The following is a 24647-nucleotide window of genomic DNA, read 5'->3' on the forward strand; positions in this document are numbered from 1 at the left end:
CGTGCCACAAGTACTCCTTTTCTTTTTGCGAATACAGAGTAACACGGCTGCTAGTCTGAAACACTACAGCTGAAATCACTGATAATCAGGTCTAAGTGCTTAGATCGGCTGTGGGACAGTGTTTCTGTGGAAGAGACGGCCCAGTCTGCACCAGCAGCGCGGTTCCCCCACTGAGAGCTCAGCTGAAATCACTGAGAGCTGGTGGAACCTCAAGAGACCCACTCGCAGAGGTCACAGTGGCAGGTGGCAGCAGAAGGTGACGGCACAGGACCACTGGCAACAGAGCGATGGAGTGAACGGTGGCACAACGAACAACAGTGGCCAGAGCGAACCGTGAGCAGCTGGAGGAACGAGCAAGGTGCCTTCTTGCCCCCGAAGTGGGAGGTGAACTCATGTGAAAGCACCTCTGAACTCTGAGTCTCCACTGACCAAGGACAACACCGGTGAGTGTTAATGAGGCTGTTAAGAATGCTGGAGACAAAACACAGTTCATGCGAACCAACATGGCTGTGGCATCCTACTTTCTATAAAGCAAGAGATACCACACACTGCAAACTGTTGGCCAATGTTAAGTGCATTGTCACTTGTTCATCCTGAAGTTGAACACTTGTTCCAAACAAGACCAGCAAATGCTCGTTATCTTTCTGCAAGAAACTCAACTGACTGGCTAGATGCATGTGGTGCAACAGTGAAAGATTCAACAGTTGAAAAAGTGAAGACCTCTCTCACCACATTCAAAAAAATTGCATACATGGCTAATAAATGCACCGATGCAAACGGGCATCAAGTATTAAGTCATTGTGTACGTTATCTTGATGTCAGCGGTAGGCCAGTAGATGCATTTCTAGATGTTCAAATTACAGAAGACACATCGGCTGCATCTGTGACAACCCACATCTTAGAGTTAAATGCTTGTCAATTGGACCCCAAACAGATGGCTGCTTGTGCATTTGATGGAGCTGCAAACTTCTCTGGAAGACATGGTGGAGCACAAGCTTTGCTCAGAGAAAAGCGTAACCCTAGTTTCTCCTATACACACTGCAGAGGCCATCTACTCCAACTAGCGCTAGTACGAGCTGCAGACTCTTCAAAAGACATTTTAAAAGCTATAAATTTAATGTCCTCATTATATTCTTTTTTCAGCAAGAGTCCAAAAAGAATATCTTGGACAATATAGAAGATACACTGGGACTGAAGTTCAAATTAGTCCAATCTGGGAAAACCCTCTGGCTTTCTCATGAACGATCCCTGGCTGTTGTCTTAAAATTACTCCAGCCATTATTACTGACTTTGGAAAGTATCTACCAAGATGGGATGGAGCTAAGTAGTGAGGTTGGTGGATTACTTTTGCTACTACGTTCAGAGAAGACTATTGCCATTCTCTCTCTTGCAAGTCTCTTCTTGAAACCACTTGGGTCATTAAACAATGCCATCCAGGCATCTGCTACAACAGTGGTAGATCTTTGTTCAGCAATAGAAGCTACATTTGGATCAATCAGAGAGCTATCCATTGAAAAAATACTGGAAGAAGCAAAGACTTCAGTCCAGAAGTTGACTAATGAAAGCATTTATATTGAATCCTTAAGTGAAGAGGACAAGAAGTGTTTGTTAAGACAACTGAAAAAGTACACAGACTTGATTCTTAAAAATCTACAACAGCGACTTCTAGATTCTGCTCAACTGCTACGTAGCTTTTACAGATCCCTGTCCTATAAAACACCGACAGCTGAGTGGAGTGAGGCACGACCAGCAATGGGGCTGCCATGTGCTCAGGACGGAATAGAGAATTTGAACACACAGTGGACGATCATACGACAAATGAATGAAGATTTGACTTCAACCTCTTTTTTATCATCACTAGTGGCTCGACCCAATCTTTGTGCTCTGTTTCCTGGGATGAAAGAAGTGGGAATTCATCTCTTGCTCCTCCCAGTCACAACAGCTACAGTGGAGCGTTCTTTTGCCTCATTGAATAGAATTTTGTGTTCTGAAAGAAGTCGCCTTCTGCGACTAATTATGTGAATGAACTAATGAGTGTATCAGTTGAAGGAATGGAAGTACCGGACACACGAGAAGCCACCAAAGATGAACGCATTGCATTCAAGAAGTTAATTAACAGAGTTGTGCAAAATTATAACAAGAAACCAAGAAGGATGTAGATGTCGTGCTTCATAGAAGGCTTGAGTAGCCAACTTTAATTTGAAAGTAGCTATACTTGAACAAAAAAAAGGTCAGAAACAGACTTCAAAGAGAAACAGCAGAACTAAAATTCATTTGCAAATTTAACACCATTAATCTGGGCTTGAATAGGGACTGGGAGTGGCTGGCTCATTACAGAAGCAGCCTTGCCTCTCCTGGGATTGACACCTCCTCCTCTGTTATTGGGGGTGGACCACATCCACCGGGCTCCCATTGGCCCTGTCAGCACTGGTTCTCCACTTGTGAGGTAACTCCCTTCCCTTCTTCTGTCAGTATATTGATGTCTGCAGCTGTAACTTTCACTCCGTACAGCTGAAGAAGTGAGGTTTTTGAAAGCTTATGCCCAAATAAATCTGTTAGTCTTTCAGGGGCCACTGGACTCCTTGTTGTTTTTGTGGATACAGACTAACACGGCTATCCCCCCCCCCCCATATTTAATTTGTGTGAGGCTTTTAAAACGTGAGTTAAAGCTAATAAAACGGTTATGAAACATTTTTCAGTTTTTACTAGGGGTGCCATAGACCCCCCCCCTTCCCCCTCACAATCTCACCCCCCCATCAGCCCTGACCCCCCCCCCCATTTCAATTCCTGGGGAAGACACTGGGCGGTGCCCTCGGGCCGGGCCAGGTCTGGGGGCGCCCGCCCCGCTTTTCAGGCCGCACGGAGCCAGCCCGGTCCCCGCGGAGGGCGCGGCTCCGAGCGGCGCCGACCAGCGCCTCCAGCAGCCGGAGCCGGAGCCTCCCCGCGGCCGGAGGAGCCGCCCCGCATCCCGCGCCCCGCCCCGGGCTGGATTCGGAGCAGGCGCCGCCGTCCACACGGGCTCGGCTGGAATTGGCTCCGCGGCGCCGCCGGGCTCGCGTCGGCAGCGGCAGCCGCTTGTTGCTCTGCGCGCTGGTGGCTGTCACATTGTTTCCAGCTCGCCCGCTCGCGGGGGGAGGGAGGCTCGGGCTGCCGAGCTCGCCGCCGCCAGGGGAGCCCCGAGCCCGGGCCCGCCGAGAGAGGCTCGCTGCTGCTGCTCCGGCTCCAACTCCAGCTCCGGCGTCTCCTGTGCACGAAGATGGCGGCGCCGCTCGCCAGCAAGCCCGGACCCCTGGGCGCTCCCTGCAAGCCCGCCGGCCCCGAGCTCGATTTCAGGTCCGGAGCCCGCACGGAGGAATTGAACAAACTCATCCAGGAATTCACCAAGCACGACCAGCGGGAGTACGACGACCAGCGAGCCCTGGAGATCCACACGGCCAAAGACTTCATCTTCTCCATGCTCGGTGAGCGGGGGGCGTGGGGGGCTCCGGACCAGCCTGGGCTGCGGGGATGGGGGTCGGGGCTTGATTTGTTGCAGGTTGAGGTGTGTCCCCCCCCCCTTTTTTTTTTAATTAAAACTCTCTTTCCTGTCCCCAATGCGAGTGCATGACACACCTTCCTTCCTGGCGGTAGGTGTGCAACCCCCGAGCTGGTGTGGGGCTGATTGAGATGCACACTCGTGGCTTTGGGAGGGGAGGGGGTCAGGCGAGGCCACTCTGGCGCTCCCTGTTATTTATTTATTGTTCTTTTCATGTCTGGAGGCTAGTGATATATTTGCAGGTCACGGGTATAGTTGTAGCCAGATGGTTTAGTTGCTAGCACTCTCCCATGAGCTGTGTTTCTAGGCTTGGTTGCAAAACTTGCTAAGGTATAAATTATCCTGTGGAAGGGACCCTGGCTGCGCTGGAGAATTCTAGTTTGCATGTAACTTTGATTCATCACGGGTGGGGGATTGTTAAATGATACTAAAACAAATGGCAAACCACACCACTGCTTAAATCACCCATGCTGTTGAATGACAAAAGAGTTAGCACAGATGAAATGCAGAGTGACTAACGTTTTAACCGCACCTGCAGTCACTGATGAATATTTACCCTGCATTGGTTAAAAATTATTCATCTAAACAGAAACCTTTAAAATAGGAAAGGATCCTTTGTAATGGACCTTGAAATCAAGCTTTCAGGTTTACATCAGCGTCACGAGCATTTTTTCATTAAACTGACAGAAGAGTGAAACATATATTTGGCAGGTTCAAAGTTTTATCTGATATTTAAGAGTCTGGGGTCAAGCCATTGAAATAGAATGTAGGGTCAATAAATAGCTCTGTGCTTCAAGGTGTGTCTCTTTCTTTCTCTCCAGTCCATAATATATGTAACTAAATAAGTAAAGTACATATGCATGTGTGTGGCTGCACAGAATCAATTTATTAATAATTAATCTATACTGCATTTGTATATGAAAACATGCTAGCATATTCCAGAAATCGCTAACTGATCACTTCCTCTTTTGTCATAAATGTACAGTGCTTACATTAAACAAGTGACTACCTGCTGAACTCTGGTTATCTAGGATGACTAGCTAATGAGTAAACGCTTGCTTTGGGATTCAGATAGTCAATATTATCATAGGGCCTAATCACATCAGCCACGCTATGAGAGGCTCGTTTACCTGCACATTTTCCAATGTGATAGATGCCATCATGTGCCAGCAATGCCCCTCTGCCATGTACATTGGCCAAACCGGACAGTCTCTATGTAAAAGAATAAATGGACACAAATCAGACGTCAAGAATTATAACATTCAAAAACCGGTCGGAGAACACTTCAGTCTCTCTGGTCACTCGATTACAGACCTAAAAGTGGCAATTCTTCAACAAAAAAACTACAAAACAGACTCCAACAAGAGACTGTTGAATTGGAATTAATTTGCCAACTGGACACAGTTTAGGCTTGAATAAGACTGGGAGTGGATGTGTCATTATGCATCCAATAAAGTGAGCTGTAGCTCACGAAAGCTTGTGCTCAAATAAATTTGTGAGTCTCTAAGGTGCCACAAGTCCTCCTGTTCTTTTTGCGGATACAGACTAACACGGCTGCTACTCTGAAACCTACACAAAGTAAAACTATTTCCACGTGTTTATTCCCCCCCGCCCCCACTGTTCCTCAGACGTTCTTGTCAACTGCTGGAAATGGTCCACCTTGATTATCACTACAAAAGGTTCCCCCCCCCAGCCCCCGCTCTCCTGCTGGTAATAGCTCACCTTACCTGATCACTCTCCTTACAGTGTGTATGGTAACACCCATTGTTTCATGTTCTCTGTATATATAAAATCTCCCCACTGTATTTTCCACTGCATGCCTCCGATGAAGTGAGCTGTAGCCCACCAAAGCTTATGCTCTAATCAATGTGTGAGTCTCTGAGGTGCCGCAAGTCCTCATATTTTTTTTCTTTTTCATGTAAGGCTGGAGAGAATGTAACTCACTAATTTTGGCTTGAGAACAAGGGCAAAGCACTGAAATGCTGCCTGGCACGGGTTATAACCGCGGTTTGTGGGTGGGTTTTCTTTTTCCTGCTTCCTTTTTAAAAACAAACAAAAAAAAAAAACAACAACCCTCCCTGCATGGAATTCTGGCCCCAGTGAAGTCAATGGGAGTCTTGTCATTCTCGCCAGTGAGGCCAGGGTTCCACCCACTATCGTGATCTGACAAACCTCTCAGCTGGGATTGTGTGGGGAAAACATCAACAAGTAGAAATGAGTGACCGCCTCACAATAACTTGTCGGCAAAGCTCTTTGGTTTGTAAATAGCAACAGCATCTTTCAGAACTGCCAGACCATGCAGAAGAGAACACCGTAGCCTTTCTTCGCCTTTACGTCTCCCCTCCCCCAGGCAGACATTGGGTGTGAGTACAGAAACTCGCATGGCACCACACCTTCTAGTTCCTCCTAGCCATCCTGACGGCCAGCTGCTCAGGATAGATCAGAAACTCTTGGATATTTGGTGCTTACACAAATTAACAAAGCTTCACTGCCCATATAATGCCCAAGGGGGACTGCTTCAGCTGTAATTGTGGAGTCTGAAATCTAGCCGAATATACATCAATCACTTTCTGTCAGAATGCTGCGTGTACAAAACTGCAGGCTGAAGCACGCTGTTACATACTGACATGGGGTTTTCACAGAAGCTATGTTCTCTCATACGTCATGTTGGGCAGGTTTTGCTTGAGTCCCATCTTCAAAATTAAACCACTTCCAGTGGAAGGAATTTTGCCAGAGAAAGAACTCCAGGCCCAGACCCCGTGGAAGAATACCCTCTCGCATCGGTATTTAAAAGGTTGAATTTCTTGCTTCCCTGTCCCATACCCTTTTTCTCCCTAGCTATTGGACAGCTGAGCTCTGGAAGAGTTAATGAACTGCTGTTCTGCTACCTCAGACCTGGTACCGGGGTCCCAACAGCCCGTGTCCCCAAACGCTAGGGAAGATGTTCGTAGCTGCAGCCTTCTGACTCTGACCTAGATGGAGCAGGCATTTGGATTGTGGTAGCACAACTCGACGCTTTCCCAAAGAGCTCGCAGTCCTGTTAATGACGTAGCGCTGAAAGTGTGCGCGCGGGGGAGCCCCTACTGGGTAAGTTTCCCTGTTTATGCTGAGCGTCACTTGAGGATTGTTTGAAGTTTTGCTGCATGGTTGTATTTTCTGTCTGTTAAGTGACAGAGATGGGTGGGGCTTGCATAATTAGGGTCCTAAATGGGGAAAATTGGGGAGGAAGAATGGTCTTGTACTATTGGGACTTTGGAGATCAGGGTCTAACTTTTAGCTCTACCACTGACTTCTGTGAGACCTTGGACAAGACGCTTATACTCGCTCTCAGGTCTCTGTGGATAGGTTTAGGAAAGCAGTGGTTCCCGACCTCACGGTGCTGTTGTGATGATGATTTCTCAGTGCCTGACAAGTGTCCTGGATACTGTTGTGATGGCGACCACATTAGTATCTAGATAAAATAGTCCTATTAGGGTGTTCATCCAAGGCGGGACTGTTCCCTCCAGAACAGCTGGAGTTGTGGTTATCGCTGCCTCCTACGTTCGCCAGAGCGGTTCAGTTCTTCTTTTGTTTGCAGTCCTTTGCGTAGAATCTTCCTTGATCCACAGCTAATTCCTCTCTGGGGCCTGAATAAAAACGTGCCATGATGCCCAGATGTGCTGTGAACTGTTAAAACCATACGCTGAGCTCTTGGGAACAGGAGCCCTGAGTACGAAACCGAGCTCTGACGTTCCTAGGACTGCGGCTGCTGCCTCAGACTAGCCTATGGTTTCTTTCTTAGGGGTCCTGACTCTTGGATTCTTTTCTTTCTAAGGGTGCTGACAGCCTTAAGTAGATCTGTAACTGTCCCTTTGTTCCAGGTGGGCATAGGCTTGCTCATAGCCATATAGAGAAGGGGTGCGGGGTTACTCATGTTGATCCTTTAGTGAGGCCATTTTCACAAACCTTGACTGTTTTGCTTGTTGCCTAAATAGGTCTAGTCTCCACAGGAGGGAAGGGACAAAACCTCAGCTCCACACAGCTTTGGGGTGGGAGGGGGGTGTGTGTCCGTGCGTGCAAGTCCAAACGTTGCAGCCTGAGTCTACTGACAATCTCATGGGCGTTCGAAAGGGTGGTGGTTGTTCTGTCCTCTGACACTCGGCAGGTGGTCGGGCGGGTAAGATTTTCCGAAGCAGCTCATATGAGTTTGCAGGTTGAGTCCCAGTGACTTTCTGTGAGCCCTTTGACCTTGTCTACGTTTACAAGGGCTTGCTGGGATAGATGTACTGAGGGAGCTATACCAGAAAACCTCCCCAGGGGCGAGACAGCTTATCCAAGTGAAAGGACACTCCTGCTGGTGTGACTGCCGCTACACCAGGGCTTTGTTGGCATAGGTATATTGGTTAGAATGGTGTTCTTGCCACACCCTGTGGTCCCGTCCCCCCACTCGCTTCTAACAAGCACAGCTAGGCCAATAAAATTGTCTCATGTAGATCCTGCCTTAGGCTCAAAGATACTTCTGTTAAGCACTCTCGGAAATGTTACCCACTGTCTGTTGTAGGTGAGAGAGAGACTTTGATTGTGGTCCTGTACTGAGGAGCAGAAATCGCTACCAGAGTGGAATGATCTCTCTGGAGTCAAGATTTTGTTCCTCCCTCTTTTGCAAGAGAGGCCAATCACGATAGGAGCCTACCGTACTCTGAGGTCTGTATTACTAAACACCTCTTACTGATGTGCCTCTGTGCTATTGCATACATACCGCACAGCTGTTAAAAATAACCTTCTTCTGCATCACAGTATCCTTCGTCTCTGGCTTTTGCTGGATCCCTCTCCCTGCAGGCCCTGAGTGTCTGGGTTTATATTTAAGGCTGTCCCTTGGGTGCAGAAAATGGTAGCTATCTCCAATATAAAATCCTGATGGAAACAAGGCATAGGTAGCTTGTACCTCGATGTAGCTAGTTGAAGTCAACCCTATCCTTATGCTGCCCCCCCTCCCCCCCTCCGGGGAATACTGTGATGTGGGCTAGTCAAGATTTAAAAGACGTGGCTTGTCTTTTTTATCTCAATATAAAAACCCTGCACCTTTTGTGCAGTGAAGGCAGCCTGAGAAGCTTTATCCTACCTGCCTCTGAGACAGGTGAGCGAATGAGCTGGAGAAGTCACTCGGCTACTATTTTGAAACGTTAGGTGGTGGTGCAGGCGGTTTAGTTTAATAGCGAAGAACGTGTCTTCCGGGCACAAAAATTCTCAAGGCAGGATTGTCAAGAACTTGCCCAACACCCGTTCTTAAAGGCCGGGGAAATATTTGTAAAGGATTTTGGGAATTCTTGCCAAGCCCAATTATGCTTTAAAGGCAATTGATAATTATGTTCCTACAGAAGGATGGTAACTAGGATACGTGAATTGTTTTGTTTTTTTCTCTTCCACGTGACTTTGCATGAACACCTAGCGCGAACGCAGCATAAACAAGACAGATGCGATTAGCAGACTTGGAATGTTTCTAGCCTGGAAACAAGTTGTTCCGCTTGCTCTTAGCCAGCTGGTTAGTTTTATTTAGTAGATCCAAATCAAAGGGGCAGCAGAAATAAGGAACATTGACACAAGTGGTGGAGTTGCTTAGGAAGGAGGGTGGGGGGTTAAACTTTGCAATTCTAGGAAACACTTCCACTGGAAGATTTTTTCTCTAGTATGCAAAAATGTCTCTCTAGGAAAGCTATTGGTGGCAGCTCTGAAGCTTAATAGGCATTTCTGGGGGCTCTGCTCTGCAGCTTGGCCATTATTTCTCTTGTTAATCGCTGCAGAGGAGACGTTTGATTTAATTCTAGTTTTGAAGGTTTTCTTTTCACACATTCAGACCCATGCAGTGTCCCTGCTGGTCCATACAAGATCTGGCAATGTGCAGGGTTTCCTTCGGGGTCCATGGCTATAATCGCACCCCACTTCAAAAGTATTTTACAATCGGAAAACGGGGCTCTAGCCAAATTGCAGCTTGTTTGTCACAGAATCGTAGGACTGGAAGGGACTTCGAGAGGTCATCTAGTCCAGTCCCCTGCACTCGTGGCAGGACTAAGTCCTCATAGTTATCAAGTGACCACAACCAGAATTGTCTGTCCCTCCTCAGACTCTCAAGACCCCAAACACCGGGGAGACCTGGGTAGTATGGAAGGCAGATTTGAACAACACTTACTTTTGACTTTGCAGACACCAAACCTCTGCTTGTTTTGCCTATCACTAAACCCTGTATCAAGTCCACGGACAAGTGGTATCTAAGTTGTGTCTAAATCTTGCCGATTCCGTCTGCATAATGTCTCTGGGGTCTTGTCTACACTACAGAGAAAAGTTGATCTAAGCTACGCAATTTGAGTTACAGGAATAGCGTAACTCAAGTCGACATAGCTTAGATCTATTTATCGCGGGGTCCACACTACATGATACTGACGGGAGACACTCTCCCGTTGACTCCCCTTACTCTTCTTGATCCGGTGGAGTACAGGAGTCGACGGGAGAGCTATCTGCGGTCAATTTAGCGGGTCCTCACGAGCCCCGCTAAATCGACCGCTCATGCATCGATCGCTGCACGTCGATCCCCCAGTGAGTATAGACAAGCCCTAAGATACAGCCTTTACTGTCCACCCACACAGCTCAAACTCCTTGTCCAGGCTCTTGTCTCCTGTTTCAATTACCACAACATCCTTTTCTCTGGCCTTGACAAATGCAGTCTTGCCCCGCTCATCCATTCAGAGTGCAGCTGCGAAGATCGCTTACGTAGCTTATGGCTTTGAGCATGTCACCCTCTCTGCATCCCTCCACTGGCTCCCTCTTTCTCGCAGCAAACACAGATTACTTCTTTTCGCTTTCAAGGCTCTTCAAGGGCTGTCCTCACCCCACCCATCATCGCTCGTTCAGCATTGAGATGTCTACTCTTGCCTCTGATCGGCCCATGATCTCAGCCTCCGTCACTCACTTGTTAAATTTTCAAGCAAGCACCATCATGCTTTCTCCCATGTTGACCTGCAAGCTGGTGAGGAGCTCCCTGTAGGCATCCACGAAGCTACCTTGTTATCCTCCTTCAGATTCCTCCTGGAAACTCTCCGTTTCCATGATGCCTCCAAACAACACGACAGTGGCTAGGCTCTTGGTGTGCCGAGGCCACTGCGTCACATGCTGACCAATGCTGTCCCGTGTGCGCCTCCATCCATCTGTACCCATCTGTTGTCTCCTTTTACTTAGGTTATAAGCTTTGGGAGAGGGGACTGTTTTTTTTTTTTTCTTCTGTTTGGACAGTGCCTAGCACAGTGGGGTCCTGGGCCATGACGAGGGCTCCTATGTAGTAGAACAATACAAATAAACAGTGACAGCATGTCCACTTGGAACTTCATGGCAGCAGCAGCAGGGGTAGAATCCAGATCCCACTGTTTTTCAAGCACCATACCTACCCTTTGACCTAAGGAAAATTACTGTTGGCAATATAGGGCCTATGCCCCAGAGTTGAGTGATTCTGATTGTGTCCAGGAGACGGCAGCGATAGATGCTAGCCTGTTCATTGGAATACATAGCTGACATTAAAACAAATCCTGGAACTACCAAAATGAGATTAATGGTTTGGGGAGGAAAGAACCATATCCTTTACAATTCTTCAGCCCTTCTTTTCAAGCAGGAGTTCCTTCCTGAGCTAAACTCCCCTTGATCTGAATTGGGAAGGGGGCGGGGGAAGGGGAATCACGTTGCACACTTTGGAAAAAACCCACCTTAATTCTGCCCCACTCTTCACCACCAATTGCCTACCATTCATCTAGTAAGGAGATACATCTCTCTCTCTGGGCAGTGTTTTTTTAAATAGCCTCTGTTTATAAATGAAAATGTAATAATCTTCTGTTCGGTAAAGAAGTTATGTGCTACCTTAGTTGAATTATTGGGGCACTGTGCGATTTGCGGTTTGTAGGTGTTCGGGGCCGTGTGGCTGGAGTGGATTGGGAGGGACGGAGCCAGGCGGCTGCTCATTCTGAGGCAGACCTGGGGAGCTGTGATGGGCACTGTCGCACGGGGGCTATCTTGCAGCATGGATGTGCGCACACCAGAGCTTGCTTACTGAGGGAGGATGAATTGTCCCAGCTGGCTGGTGGATGGGAAATGACTCTTGGGCAGATGTATCAAACCGCCAGCCCCAGGACTCTGATCTGTGGGTCTGTATGTGCAGCGATCTTGAGTTTACCTGGCCTGATCCCTACTCTGCGTGTACTCCTTTTGGATACATCCTCTCTCATTTTCAAAGACCTGTTTCAGTGGATCTCCTCTCTGTCTTCTGCAGTAGCTTAAATTAGAAGGAACAAACCTTCCTTGAACTGATTTGTTAAACACACGCGTCAAAGGTACCCTTGATGCTAAGTAAAGTACAGTGGTCTTATTAATGTGCTGTCTTTCATCTGTCAGACAGTATGATTTAGTCTAATTTAGAGCATTAATTAAAGTACAGTTCATGCACTTTGTGCTGATTGGGCTGGTGTGGAAAGTACAATGCTCTGAATGAGGAGCGATTACTTAATGTTAAGATGCAGAAACCACGAGGCGGGGATCTGGACTAGCTTTTCTTCCCTCCTGCTCCTTTCCAGGCCTCTTTGGAGAGGAGGCTGCTAATAGTGCTGTGCTGCCTGGCTTCCGGGCATAGAACAATGGAGACTGATGACACCAACTTGAATCACTGCCTCATAGACTGTAGTTAAGGCATTGGACTGGGAATCCTCAAACCTGGGTTCGGTTCCCAGCCCTACCCTAGTTGGGCAAGTGCCTGAGTCTATTGACTTTCAATGGGATTGGGGCATTTTTGGAAACTTTACCTGTCTGTGCCTCAGTTTTCCGTCTGTAAAATAGGGATAACAATTCTTCCTCTACTTGTGCAGCCTGTTCAGCTTGGTAGTGTCGGGCTGGCTTGGTGTGTCTGTGTATGGCCTACTGCAAGGGGCTGTCATCTTGGTTGGGGTCTCTACAGGCTGTTGTAATGTCAGAAATGAGATGTAACTGCAGGAATATGACAGTTGTGGCCCAGAACTGCTAGCGACCATGTTCCAGGCAATGTTGAAAGGGAATAACATTTTGAAGACTAAGATCATGACCTTTAAGAAGAATACTTCAGTTTGCTGTACAGTTAGTCTAAAATACAGCAACTCCGTATTGCATTGCTGCAGGTCTTGAGCAGTAGGACACTGTAGGGCAGTTCTTTCTGCTAAGGCTGTGGTGAGGCCATATCTGGCTTAGGGCATGCATTACTGACCAGCCAGCTCCAGAAAGTATTCAAAGAAACACTGGAGGAAGGTACTGATGCGCCCTCCTTGTGTGCTGATCAAGTGGCTTGGCCTCAGAGAGAGGTTACAAAGTGACCTACTTATTAAGGTCTAGCAAATAATCCTAGGTCTTATGCAGTAGGTTCCCAAAGCTCCTTACAAACTGCAGTTAAAAGTACGGTCCTGGCTTCAGCTGGAGCTGGTGTGGAATGTGTGGGTCCAAGCTCACAGAGCAGCAGGGAACAGCAATCTGGGACAAAGTGGTAACTATCATATACTGTTGAAACCACGGATACCAGTGTGGGTAACCACAAGGTCCCAGGAAAGAGTGTGATCACACTGTGTGACGAACTCGCAGCCTGCGGCTGTGATTTGAGATATGAAAAGTAGAAGTGGTTGAATGTAGGGTTTTTCCTTTTCCAAGCGCATCATGCTACGTGGAATACTCCCACCTCTCGGCACAGTGGGCGCTCATTAATGAAAGTTAGCTTGTCCAGAATTGCTGAGAACGCACAGAATTACTGAGAGGTACAACCTGTGTTCCTGCCACAAAGCAGGAGAGCTTGGCCTGAGATACTAGCCCATGTACTTTCGTTCTAAAACGTCTCTCGTCTGAGGCCATCACTAGCACTCCTAGAGTGGCACAGCTGTACCGATGCAGCCGTGCCACTGTAAGCTCGCTCGCGTAGCCTCTCCATGCCGGCGGGAGAGCTCTCCCACCAACGTAGTGCTGATGATATGGCCTTAGCTTTTCCACGCATATGGTGGGACCTTTTGAGATTGTGCTAAGAACCGGCCTTGAGGGAAGGAGGTTAGTCAGTGTGCCCCTGTACAGAAAGTTTGTGACTGTAAGGATTGTGTTTCCTTACTAATCATTCCTTCGTAGTCTCAAAGGTTCAGACAAACGCAATTAACTTCTCTGCTTCTCTTCTGCCCATTAAATCAGTGCTTCTTGGGGCAGCGAGTCCTGGAACCCACAAGAGGAGAGGCAATTCTTGATTTAGTCCTATGTGGAGCACAGGATCTGGTCCAAGAGGTTAATAGAGCTGGACCGTGTGGTAATAGTGACCATAATATAATTATTTAACATCTCTGTGACGGGGAAAACACCACAGCAGCCCAACACTGTAGCATTTAATTTCAGAAAGGGGGACTACACAAAAATGAGGAAGTTAGTTTAACAAAAATTAAAAGGTACAGGGCCAAAAGTGAAATCCCTGCAAGCTGCGTGGAAACTTTTTAAAGACACCATAATAGAGACTCAACTTAAATGTATACCCCACATTAAAAAACACCATAAGAGAACCAAAAAAGTGCCACCGTGGTTAAACAACAAAGTAAAAGAAGCAGTGAGAGACAAAAAGTGCAAGTTTAAATCCTAGTGAGGAAAATAGAAAGGAGCATAAACTCTGGCAAATGAAGTGTAAAAATATAATTAGGAAGGCCAATAAAGAATTTGAGGAACAGCTCGCCAAAGACTCAAAAAAAATTAATAGCAATTTTTTTTTTACGTACATCAGAAGCAGGAAGCCTGCTAAGCAACCAGTGGGGCCACTGGACGATCGAGATGCTAAATGATCACTCAAGGACGATAAGACCATTGCAGAGAAACTCCATGAATTCTTTGCATCGCTCTTCGTGGTTGAGGATGTGAGGGAGATTCCCAAACCTGAGTCTTTTTAGGTGACAAATCTGAGGAACTGCCCCAGATTGAGGTGTCATTAGAGAAGGTTTTGGAACAAATTGACAAACTAAACAGTAATAAGTCACCAGGACCAGATGGTCTTCACCCAAGAATTCTGAAGGAACTCAAATGTGAAATTGCAGAATTACTAACTATAGTCTGTAACCTATCATTTAAATCAGCTTCTGTACCAAATGACAGATAGCTAATGTGACACCAATTTTTTAAAAAAGAAAAGGAGTACTTGTGGCACCTTAGAGACTAACCAATTTATTTGAGCATGAGCTTTCGTGAGCTACAGCTCACTTCATCAGATGCATACCGTGGAAACTGCAGCAGACTTTATATATACACAGAGAATATGAAACAATATCTCCTCCCACCCCACTGTCCTGCTGGTAATAGCTTATCTAAAGTAATCATCAGGTTAGGCCATTTCCAGCACAAATCCAGGTTTTCTCACCCTCCACCCCCCCCACACAAATTCACTCTCCTGCTGGTGATAGCCCATCCAAAGTGACAACTCTTTACACAATGTGCATGATAATCAAGTTAGGCCATTTCCTGCACAAATCCAGGTTCTCTCACTCCCTCACCCCCCTCCAAAAACCCACCCCCATACACACACAGACTCACTCTCCTGCTGGTAATAGCTCATCCAAACTGACCACTCTCCAAGTTTAAATCCAAGTTAAACCAGAACATCTGGGGGGGGAGGGGGGGGTAGGAAAAAACAAGAGGAAATAGGCTACCTTGCATAATGACTTAGCCACTCCCAGTCTCTATTTAAGCCTAAATTAATAGTATCCAATTTGCAAATGAATTCCAATTCAACAGTTTCTCGCTGGAGTCTGGATTTGAAGTTTTTTTGTTTTAAGATAGCGACCTTCATGTCTGTGATTGCGTGACCAGAGAGATTGAAGTGTTCTCCGACTGGTTTATGAATGTTATAATTCTTGACATCTGATTTGTGTCCATTTATTCTTTTACGTAGAGACTGTCCAGTTTGACCAATGTACATGGCAGAGGGGCATTGCTGGCACATGATGGCATAAATCACATTGGTGGATGTGCAGGTGAACGAGCCTCTGATAGTGTGGCTGATGTTATTAGGCCCTGTGAAGGTGTCCCCTGAATAGATATGTGGGCACAATTGGCAACGGGCTTTGTTGCAAGGATAAGTTCCTGGGTTAGTGGTTCTGTTGTGTGGTATGTGGTTGTTGGTGAGTATTTGCTTCAGGTTGCGGGGCTGTCTGTAGGCAAGGACTGGCCTGTCTCCCAAGATTTGTGAGAGTGTTGGGTCATCCTTTAGGATAGGTTGTAGATCCTTAATAATGCGTTGGAGGGGTTTTAGTTGGGGGCTGAAGGTGACGGCTAGTGGCGTTCTGTTATTTTCTTTGTTAGGCCTGTCCTGTAGTAGGTAACTTCTGGGAACTCTTCTGGCTCTATCAATCTGTTTCTTTACTTCCGCAGGTGGGTATTGTAGTTGTAAGAAAGCTTGACAGAGATCTTGTAGGTGTTTGTCTCTGTCTGAGGGGTTGGAGCAAATGCGGTTGTATCGCAGAGCTTGGCTGTAGACGATGGATCGTGTGGTGTGGTCAGGGTGAAAGCTGGAGGCATGCAGGTAGGAATAGCGGTCAGTAGGTTTCCGGTATAGGGTGGTGTTTATGTGACCATTGTTTATTAGCACTGTAGTGTCCAGGAAGTGGATCTCTTGTGTGGACTGGACCAGGCTGAGGTTGATTGTGGGATGGAAATTGTTGAAATCATGGTGGAATTCCTCAAGGGCTTCTTTTCCATGGGTCCAGATGATGAAGATGTCATCAATATAGCGCAAGTAGAGTAGGGGCTTTAGGGGACGAGAGCTGAGGAAGCGTTGTTCTAAATCAGCCATAAAAATGTTGGCATACTGTGGGGCCATGCGGGTACCCATAGCAGTGCCGCTGATCTGAAGGTATACATTGTCCCCAAATGTGAAATAGTTATGGGTAAGGACAAAGTCACAAAGTTCAGCCACCAGGTTAGCCGTGACATTATCGGGGATAGTGTTCCTGATGGCTTGTAGTCCATCTTTGTGTGGAATGTTGGTGTAGAGGGCTTCTACATCCATAGTGGCCAGGATGGTGTTATCAGGAAGATCACCGATGGATTGAAGTTTCCTCAGGAAGTCAGTGGTGTCTCGAAGGTAGCTGGGAGTGCTGGTAGCGTAGGGCCTGAGGAGGGAGTCTACATAGCCAGACAATCCTGCTGTCAGGGTGCCAATGCCTGAAATGATGGGGCGCCCAGGAGTTCCAGGTTTATGGATCTTGGGTAGTAGATAGAATATCCCAGGTCAGGGTTCCAGGGGTGTGTCTGTGCGGATTTGATCTTGTGCTTTTTCAGGAAGTTTCTTGAGCAAATGCTGTAGTTGCTTTTGGTAACTCTCAGTGGGATCATAGGGTAATGGCTTGTAGAAACTCGTGTTGAAGAGCTGCCGAGCAGCCTCTTGTTCATATTCCGACCTATTCATGATGACAACAGCACCTCCTTTGTCAGCCTTTTTGATTATGATGTCAGAGTTGTTTCTGAGGCTGTGGATGGCATTGTGTTCCGCATGGCTGAGGTTATGGGGCAAGTGATGCTGCTTTTCCACAATTTCAGCCCGTGCACGTCGGCGGAAGCACTCTATGTAGAAGTCCAGTCTGCTGTTTCGACCTTCAGGAGGAGTCCACCTAGAATCCTTCTTTCTGTAGTGTTGGTAGGGAGACCTCTGTGGATTAGTATGTTGTTCAGAGGTATTTTGGAAATATTCCTTGAGTCGGAGACGTCGAAAATAGGATTCTAGGTCACCACAGAACTGTATCATGTTCGTGGGGGTGGAGGGGCAGAAGGAGAGGCCCCGAGATAGAACAGCTGCTTCTGCTGGGCTGAGAGTATAGTTGGATAGGTTAACAATATTCCTGGGTGGGTTGAGGGAACCATTGCTGTGGCCCCTTGTGGCATGTAGTAGTTTAGAAAGTTTAGTGTCCTTTTTCTTTTGTAGAGAAGCAAAGTGTGCGTTGTAAATGGCTTGTCTAGTTTTAGTAAAATCCAGCCACGAGGACGTTTGTGTGGAAGGTTGGTTTTTTATGAGAGTATCCATTTTTGAGACCTCATTCTTAATCTTTCCCTGTTTGCTGTAGAGGATGTTGATCAGGTGATTCCGCAGTTTCTTTGAGAGCGTGTGGCACAAGCTGTCAGCATAGTCTGTGTGGTATGTAGATTGTAATGGATTTTTTACCTTCAGTCCTTTTGGTACGATGTCCATCTGTTTGCATTTGGAAAGGAAGATGATGTCTGTCTGTACCTGAAGCAAATACTCACCAACAACCACATACCACACAACAGAACCACTAACCCAGGAACTTATCCTTGCAACAAAGCCCGTTGCCAATTGTGCCCACATATCTATTCAGGGGACACCATCACAGGGCCTAATAACATCAGCCACACTATCAGAGTCTCGTTCACCTGCACATCCACCAATGTGATTTATGCCATCATGTGCCAGCAATGCCCCTCTGCCATGTACATTGGTCAAACTGGACAGTCTCTACGTAAAAGAATAAATGGACACAAATCAGATGTCAAGAATTATAACATTCATAAACCAGTCGGAGAACACTTCAATCTCTCTGGTCACGCAATCACAGACATGAAGGTCGCTATCTTAAAACAAAAAAACTTCAAATCCAGACTCCAGCGAGAAACTGCTGAATTGGAATTCATTTGCAAATTGGATACTATTAATTTAGGCTTAAATAGAGACTGGGAGTGGCTAAGTCATTATGCAAGGTAGCCTATTTCCTCTTGTTTTTTCCTACCCCCCCCCCCCCCCAGATGTTCTGGTTTAACTTGGATTTAAACTTGGAGAGTGGTCAGTTTGGATGAGCTATTACCAGCAGGAGAGTGAGTCTGTGTGTGTATGGGGGTGGGTTTTTGGAGGGGGGTGAGGGAGTGAGAGAACCTGGATTTGTGCAGGAAATGGCCTAACTTGATTATCATGCACATTGTGTAAAGAGTTGTCACTTTGGATGGGCTATCACCAGCAGGAGAGTGAATTTGTGTGGGGGGGGTGGAGGGTGAGAAAACCTGGATTTGTGCTGGAAATGGCCTAACCTGATGATTACTTTAGATAAGCTATTACCAGCAGGACAGTGGGGTGGGAGGAGGTATTGTTTCATATTCTCTGTGTATATATAAAGTCTGCTGCAGTTTCCATGGTATGCATCTGATGAAGTGAGCTGTAGCTCACGAAAGCTCATGCTCAAATAAATTGGTTAGTCTCTAAGGTGCCACAAGTACTCCTTTTCTTTTTGCGAATACAGACTAACACGGCTGTTACTCTGAAACCTGTCAATTTTTAAAAGTGCTCTAGAGGTGATCCCGGCAATTACAGGCCTGTACGCCTGACTTTAGTACTGGGCAAACTGGTTGAAACTATAGTAAAGAAGAGAATTGTCATACACCTAGATGAACATAATTAGCTGGGGAAGAGTCAACATGGTTTTTGTAAAGAGAAATCATGCCTCACCAATCTGCTAGAATTCTTTGAGGGGATCAGCAAGCATGTGGACAAGGGGGATCCAGTGGAGATAGTATACTTAGATTTTCAGAAAGTCATTGAATACGTCCCTCACCAACGGCTCTTAAGCAAAGTAAGCTGTCATGGGATAAGAGGGAAGGTCCTCTCATGAACTGGTAACTGGTTAGAAGATAGGAAACAAATGGTAGGAATAAATGGTCAGTTTTCAGAATGTAGAGAGGTAAATAGTGGTGTCGCCCAGGGGTCTGTACTAGGACCAGTCCTATTCAACATATTCATAAATGATCTGGAAAAAGGGGTAAACAGTGAAGTGGCAAAATTTTCAGATGATACAAAACTACTCAAGATAGGTAAATCCAAGGCAGACTACGAAGAGCTACAAAAGGATCTCTCAAAACTGGGTAACAAAATAGCAGGTGAAATTCAGTGTTGATAAATTTCAGAGTAACAGCCTTGTTAGTCAGTATTCGCAAAAAGAAAAGGAGTACTTGTGGCACCTTAGAGACTAACCAATTTATTTGAGCATAAGCTTTCATGAGCTACAGCTCACTTCATCGGATGCTTATTGTGGAAAGTTTAGAAGATCTTATTATATACACACAAAGCATGAAAAAATACCTCCTCCCACCCCACTCTCCTGCTGGTAATAGCTTATCTAAAGAAGAAAAGGAGTACTTGTGGCACCTTAGAGACTAACCAGTTTATTTGAGCATGAGCTTTCGTGAGCTACAGCTCACTTCATCAGATACACGAATCCAACACGAATCCAGGTTTTCTCACCCTCCCCCCCCACAAACTTACTCTCCTGCTGGTAATAGCTATTTTACAACAAAAAAACTTCAAATCCAGACTCCAGCGAGAAACTGCTGAATTGGAATTCATTTGCAAATTGGATACAATTAACTTAGGCTTGAATAGAGACTGGGAGTGGCTTAGTCATTATGCAAGGTAGCCTATTTCCCCTTGTTTTTTCCTACTCCCCTCCCCCCAGACATTCTTGTTAAACCCTGGATTTGTGCTGGAAATGGCCCACCTTGATTATCATACACATTGTAGGGAAAGTGGTCACTTTAGATAAGCTATTACAAGCAGGAGAGTGGGGTGGGAGGAGGTATTTTTTCATGCTTTATATGTATATAATAAGATCTTCTAAACTTTCCACAGTATGCATCTGATGAAGTGAGCTGTAGCTCACGAAAGCTTATGCTCAGATAAATTGGTTAGTTTGTAAGGTGCCACAAGTGTTGATAAAGTAATGCACATTGGCAAACACAACCCGAAGTATACATATAAAATGATGGGGTCTAAATTAGCTGTTACCACTCAAGAAAGAGATCTTGGAGCCATTGTGGATAGTTCTCTGAAAACAGCCGAGCTCCATCCTCTTTGGAACCCCCCTTCAGGTAGTTAAAGGCTGTAATCAAATCCCCCTCACTCTTCTCTTCTGCAGACTAAATAAACCCAGTTCCGTAAGCCTCTCCCGATAAGTCATGTGCCCCAGCCCCCGATCATTTTCACTGCCCTCTGCTGGACTCTCTCCAATTTGTCCGCATCCTTTCTGTAGTGTGAGACCCAAAACTGGACGCAATACTCCAGGTGTGGCCTCACCAGTGCCGAATAGAGGGGAATAATCACTTCCCTCGATCTGCTGGCAATGCTCCTACTACTGCAGCCCAATATGCCGTTAGCTTTCTTGGCAACAAGGGCACGCTGCTGACTCATATCCAGCTTCTCATCCATTGTAATCCCCACCTCCTTCTCTGCAGAACTGCCGCTTAGCCAGTTGGTCCCCATCCTGTAGTGGTACATAGGATTCTTCTGTCCTAAGTGCACTTGTCTGTGTTGAACTTCATCAGATTTCTTTTGGCCCGATCCTCCAATTTGTGTAGGTCACTCTGGACCCTATCCCTACCCTCCAGTGTATCTACCTCTCCCCAGAGTTTAGTGTCATCCACGAACTAACTGTGGGTGCAATCCATCCCATCATCCAGATCATTAATGAAGATGTTGAACAATGCTGGGAATCATTAAGAAAGAGATAGATAATAAGACGGAAAATATCATATTGCCTCTATATAAATCCATAGTATGCCCACATCTTGAATACTGCGTGCAGATGTCACCGTATCTCAAAAAAGATATATTGGAAAAGGTTCAGAAGAGGACAACAAAAATGATTAGGGATATGGAATAACTGCCATATGAGGAGAGATTAATAAGGCTGGGACTTTTCAGCTTGGAAAAGAGACGACTAAGGGGGGATGTGATAGAGATCTATAAAATCATGACTGGTGTGGAGAAAGTATTTAAGGAAGTGTTATGTACTCCTTCTCATAACACAAGAACTTAGGGTCATCAAATGAATTTAATAGGCAGTAGGTTTAAAACAAATGGAAGTATTTTTTCACACAACACACAGTCAGACTGTGGAACTCCTTGCCAGAGGATGTTGTGGAGGCCAGGACTATAACATGATTCCAAAAAGAACTAGAGAAGTTTGTGGAGGATAGGTCCATCAATGGCTGTTATCCAGGATGGACAGGGGTGGTGTCCCTAGCCTCTGTTTGCCAGAAGCGGGGAGTGGGCGACAGGGGATGGATCACTTGATGATTATCTGTTTTGTTCCTTCCCTCTGGGGCACATGGCACTGGCCACTGTCGGAAGACAGGACACTGGACTAGATGGACCTTTGGTCTGACCCAGTTTGGCCGTTCTTAGGTCTGTATGTAAAATCTGCATTTACAGCTGCATTTGGCTCTAATACATGAGGCCGATGTTTGGAGATGCTTCAGGTTTATTTTTTTTAGTTCCTTTAGTAAATCTGTAACTTAGCACAGATGGAGAGCTGCATTTGCAGTCATTTCATGATGTAATCATTTAATCCTTTGTGACACGTTACTGCTGAGTGTCAAAGTGGATCACTCTAATCTCCATCCTTGGCTCAGTGTGGCCGAACCTGAACTGCAGGGCATTTTTCAGGAACCTGCAAACTCTCATGTGTGCGGGGAGATTGATGTCCATAAGCTTGTTTTGCTGCTGCTGAATGAGTTTCTCTGCAACACAGTCCAGTGCATTGAAGAATCTGGAGTTTACAGCAAAGAAGAAAGAGGCAATGGAGTGCAAATTAAGGCATTTCCTGAATACAAAGTCCTACTTAATCTCCTTTTAGATGCACTTCTTTTGCCCACAGTCAGAGTTATACCGTTTCTGTGGCTCAAAGGTGTCTGAATTCATCTCTCTTCCTTTCTTACAATTCTTACAACCACCTCTACTCGACCTGCACGTTGGGATAATTGTTGTGCAGCTTCCAATTTTTCAGCTGCTGAAATATTAGAACTCCGACTCGCTCTACTGCCTGTACAGCTCATCCGTGAGTGGTGACTCACTGCCATTCAAGACTCCAGTAGTGTTTAGTAACGTCATATTGTTTGCCATGCACAACGAGGTGTTTGCGTTTCTATGGGGAGACAGGTAAGGACTGGCATTCCAACAGCTCTTCAGTCCTCTTTCCCAACTGAGCAGTAGTCTACTTCCCAAATCTTCCTTTTGCTCGCTGCACACAGTGCAGGTTTTGAAGATTGTAGGTATCCCCCAGCTCGCTGGGCCAAACCTGAAGTTGACGGGGGAGGCGCTGCCTGCAGACGTCTTCTAGCCACATGCTAAATGGCTTCTAGATTAGAGACAATAACAAGAAAGAACACAAGCCTGAGTGCAGATTGTGCAAGCTGCAGCAGCTCGGAGAACTAAACGACTGCTTTCTCTGCATGCAGAGGTCTCAGAAACTTAACGGGGCAGGACACAGAAAACAAAGGCATGAGGATTTCATAGCATTCATCTGTCGGAGGGAAGAATTTCGCTTGATTACATTTTTTTAGAAAAAAGAAAAGGAGGACTTGTGGCACCTTAGAGACTAACGAATTTATTTGAGCATAAGCTTTCGTGAGCTACAGTTCACTTCATAGATTCATAGATATTTAGGTCAGAAGGGACCATTATGATCATCTAGGCTGACCTCCTGCACAATGCAGGCCACAGAATTTCACCCACCACTCCTGCAAAAAACCTCACACCTATATCTGAGCTATTGAAGTCCTCAAATTGTAGTTTAAAGACTTCAAGGAGCAGAGAATCCTCCAGCAAGTGACCCGTGCCCCATGCTACAGAGGAAGGCGAAAAACCTCCAGGGCCTCTTCCAATCTGCCCTGGAGGAAAATTCCTTCCCGACCCCAAATATGGCGATCAGCTAAACCCTGAGCATATGGGCAAGATTCATCAGCCAGATACTACAGAAAATTCTTTCCTGGGTAACTCAGATCCCACCCCATCTAATATCCTATTACAGGCCATTGGGCCTATTTACCATGAATATTTAATTACCAAAACCATGTTATCCCATCATACCATCTCCTCCATAAACTTATCTAGTTTAATCTTAAAGCCAGATAGATCTTTTGCCCCCACTGCTTCCCTTGGAAGGCTATTCCAAAACTTCACTCCTCTGATGGTTAGAAACCCTCGTCTAATTTCAAGTATAAATTTCCTAGTGGCCAGTTTATATCCATTTGTTCTTGTGTCCACATTGGTACTGAGCCTAAATAATTCCTCTCCCTCGCCGGTATTTATCCCTCCGATATATTTATAGAGAGCAATCATATCTCCCCTCAACCTTCTTTTAGTTAGGCTAAACAAGCCAAGCTCCTTGAGTCTCCTTTCATGAGACAGGTTTTCCATTCCTCGGATCATCCTAGTAGCCCTTCTGTGTACCTGTTCCAGTTTGAATTCATCCTTCTTAAACATGGGAGACCAGAACTGCACACAGTATTCCAGGTGAGGTCTCACCACTGCCTTGTATAACGGTACTAAAACCTCCTTATCCCTACTGGAAATACCTCTCCTGATGCATCCCAAGACCGCATTAGCTTTTTTCATGGCTATATCACATTGGCGGCTCATAGTCATCCTATGATCAACCAATACTCCAAGGTCCTTCTCCTCCTCTGTTACTTCTAATTGATGCATCCCTAGCTTATAACTAAAATTCTATTAGATGCAGCTCACGAAAGCTTTGGTCAAATAAATTTCTTAGTCTCTAAGGTGCCACAAGTACTCCTTTTCTTTTTGCGAATACAGACTAACACGGCTGCTACTCTGAAACCTGTCGTTTTTTTAGAGAAACCTGATCAGAATCACTCATTAAAGTGTTCAAGTCCTTGATGCTGCATTTCTAATGCAAGTCAGATTCCCTAATGGCCCTTGTGGATATGTAAAGAATGCAAGGTTTCATAAAACCACACGTTCCCACTAAATTTATTGTTTTGGGAATGTGTACACTCTTAGGGTGTCTGCCCCCTGGACATTGCAGCATTGACAACCTGAAGGCAGCACTGCCGACCCCAAACAGTTACGAATCAGAAGTCAGCCCCCAAAATCATGGGATTTTTTTTCTTTTTTTTTTAAAGGGGGTATCTTATTTGCCTTCTGGCTTTTGAGTTTTTAGGGTATAGTTGGGTCACGTCTTCAAACTTTAGAATTAGCAAACGTGTATTAGAATTGGCTTGTTAAGAGCAGTTTTCAGCTTTAATAATCTAAGACACTTTATTATGCAGG

At 45.9% G+C, this 24647-nt stretch overlaps 1 protein-coding gene across 1 annotated transcript in view; it reads left to right on the plus strand.

Annotated features, from left to right (window-relative positions):
• The first annotated feature begins 3256 nt into the window (after positions 1 to 3256).
• The window catches only part of MB21D2 (Mab-21 domain containing 2), a 92577-nt gene continuing 71186 nt past the window's right edge, over positions 3257 to 24647 (plus strand). Inside the window, exon 1 of the mRNA XM_077827302.1 lies at positions 3257 to 3461. Coding sequence (XP_077683428.1) covers positions 3257 to 3461 — 205 coding nt within the window. The remainder of the gene's footprint in view (positions 3462 to 24647) is intronic.

Source organism: Eretmochelys imbricata, chromosome 9, assembly GCF_965152235.1.
Source record: "Eretmochelys imbricata isolate rEreImb1 chromosome 9, rEreImb1.hap1, whole genome shotgun sequence".
Lineage (NCBI taxonomy): Eukaryota > Metazoa > Chordata > Testudines > Cheloniidae > Eretmochelys > Eretmochelys imbricata.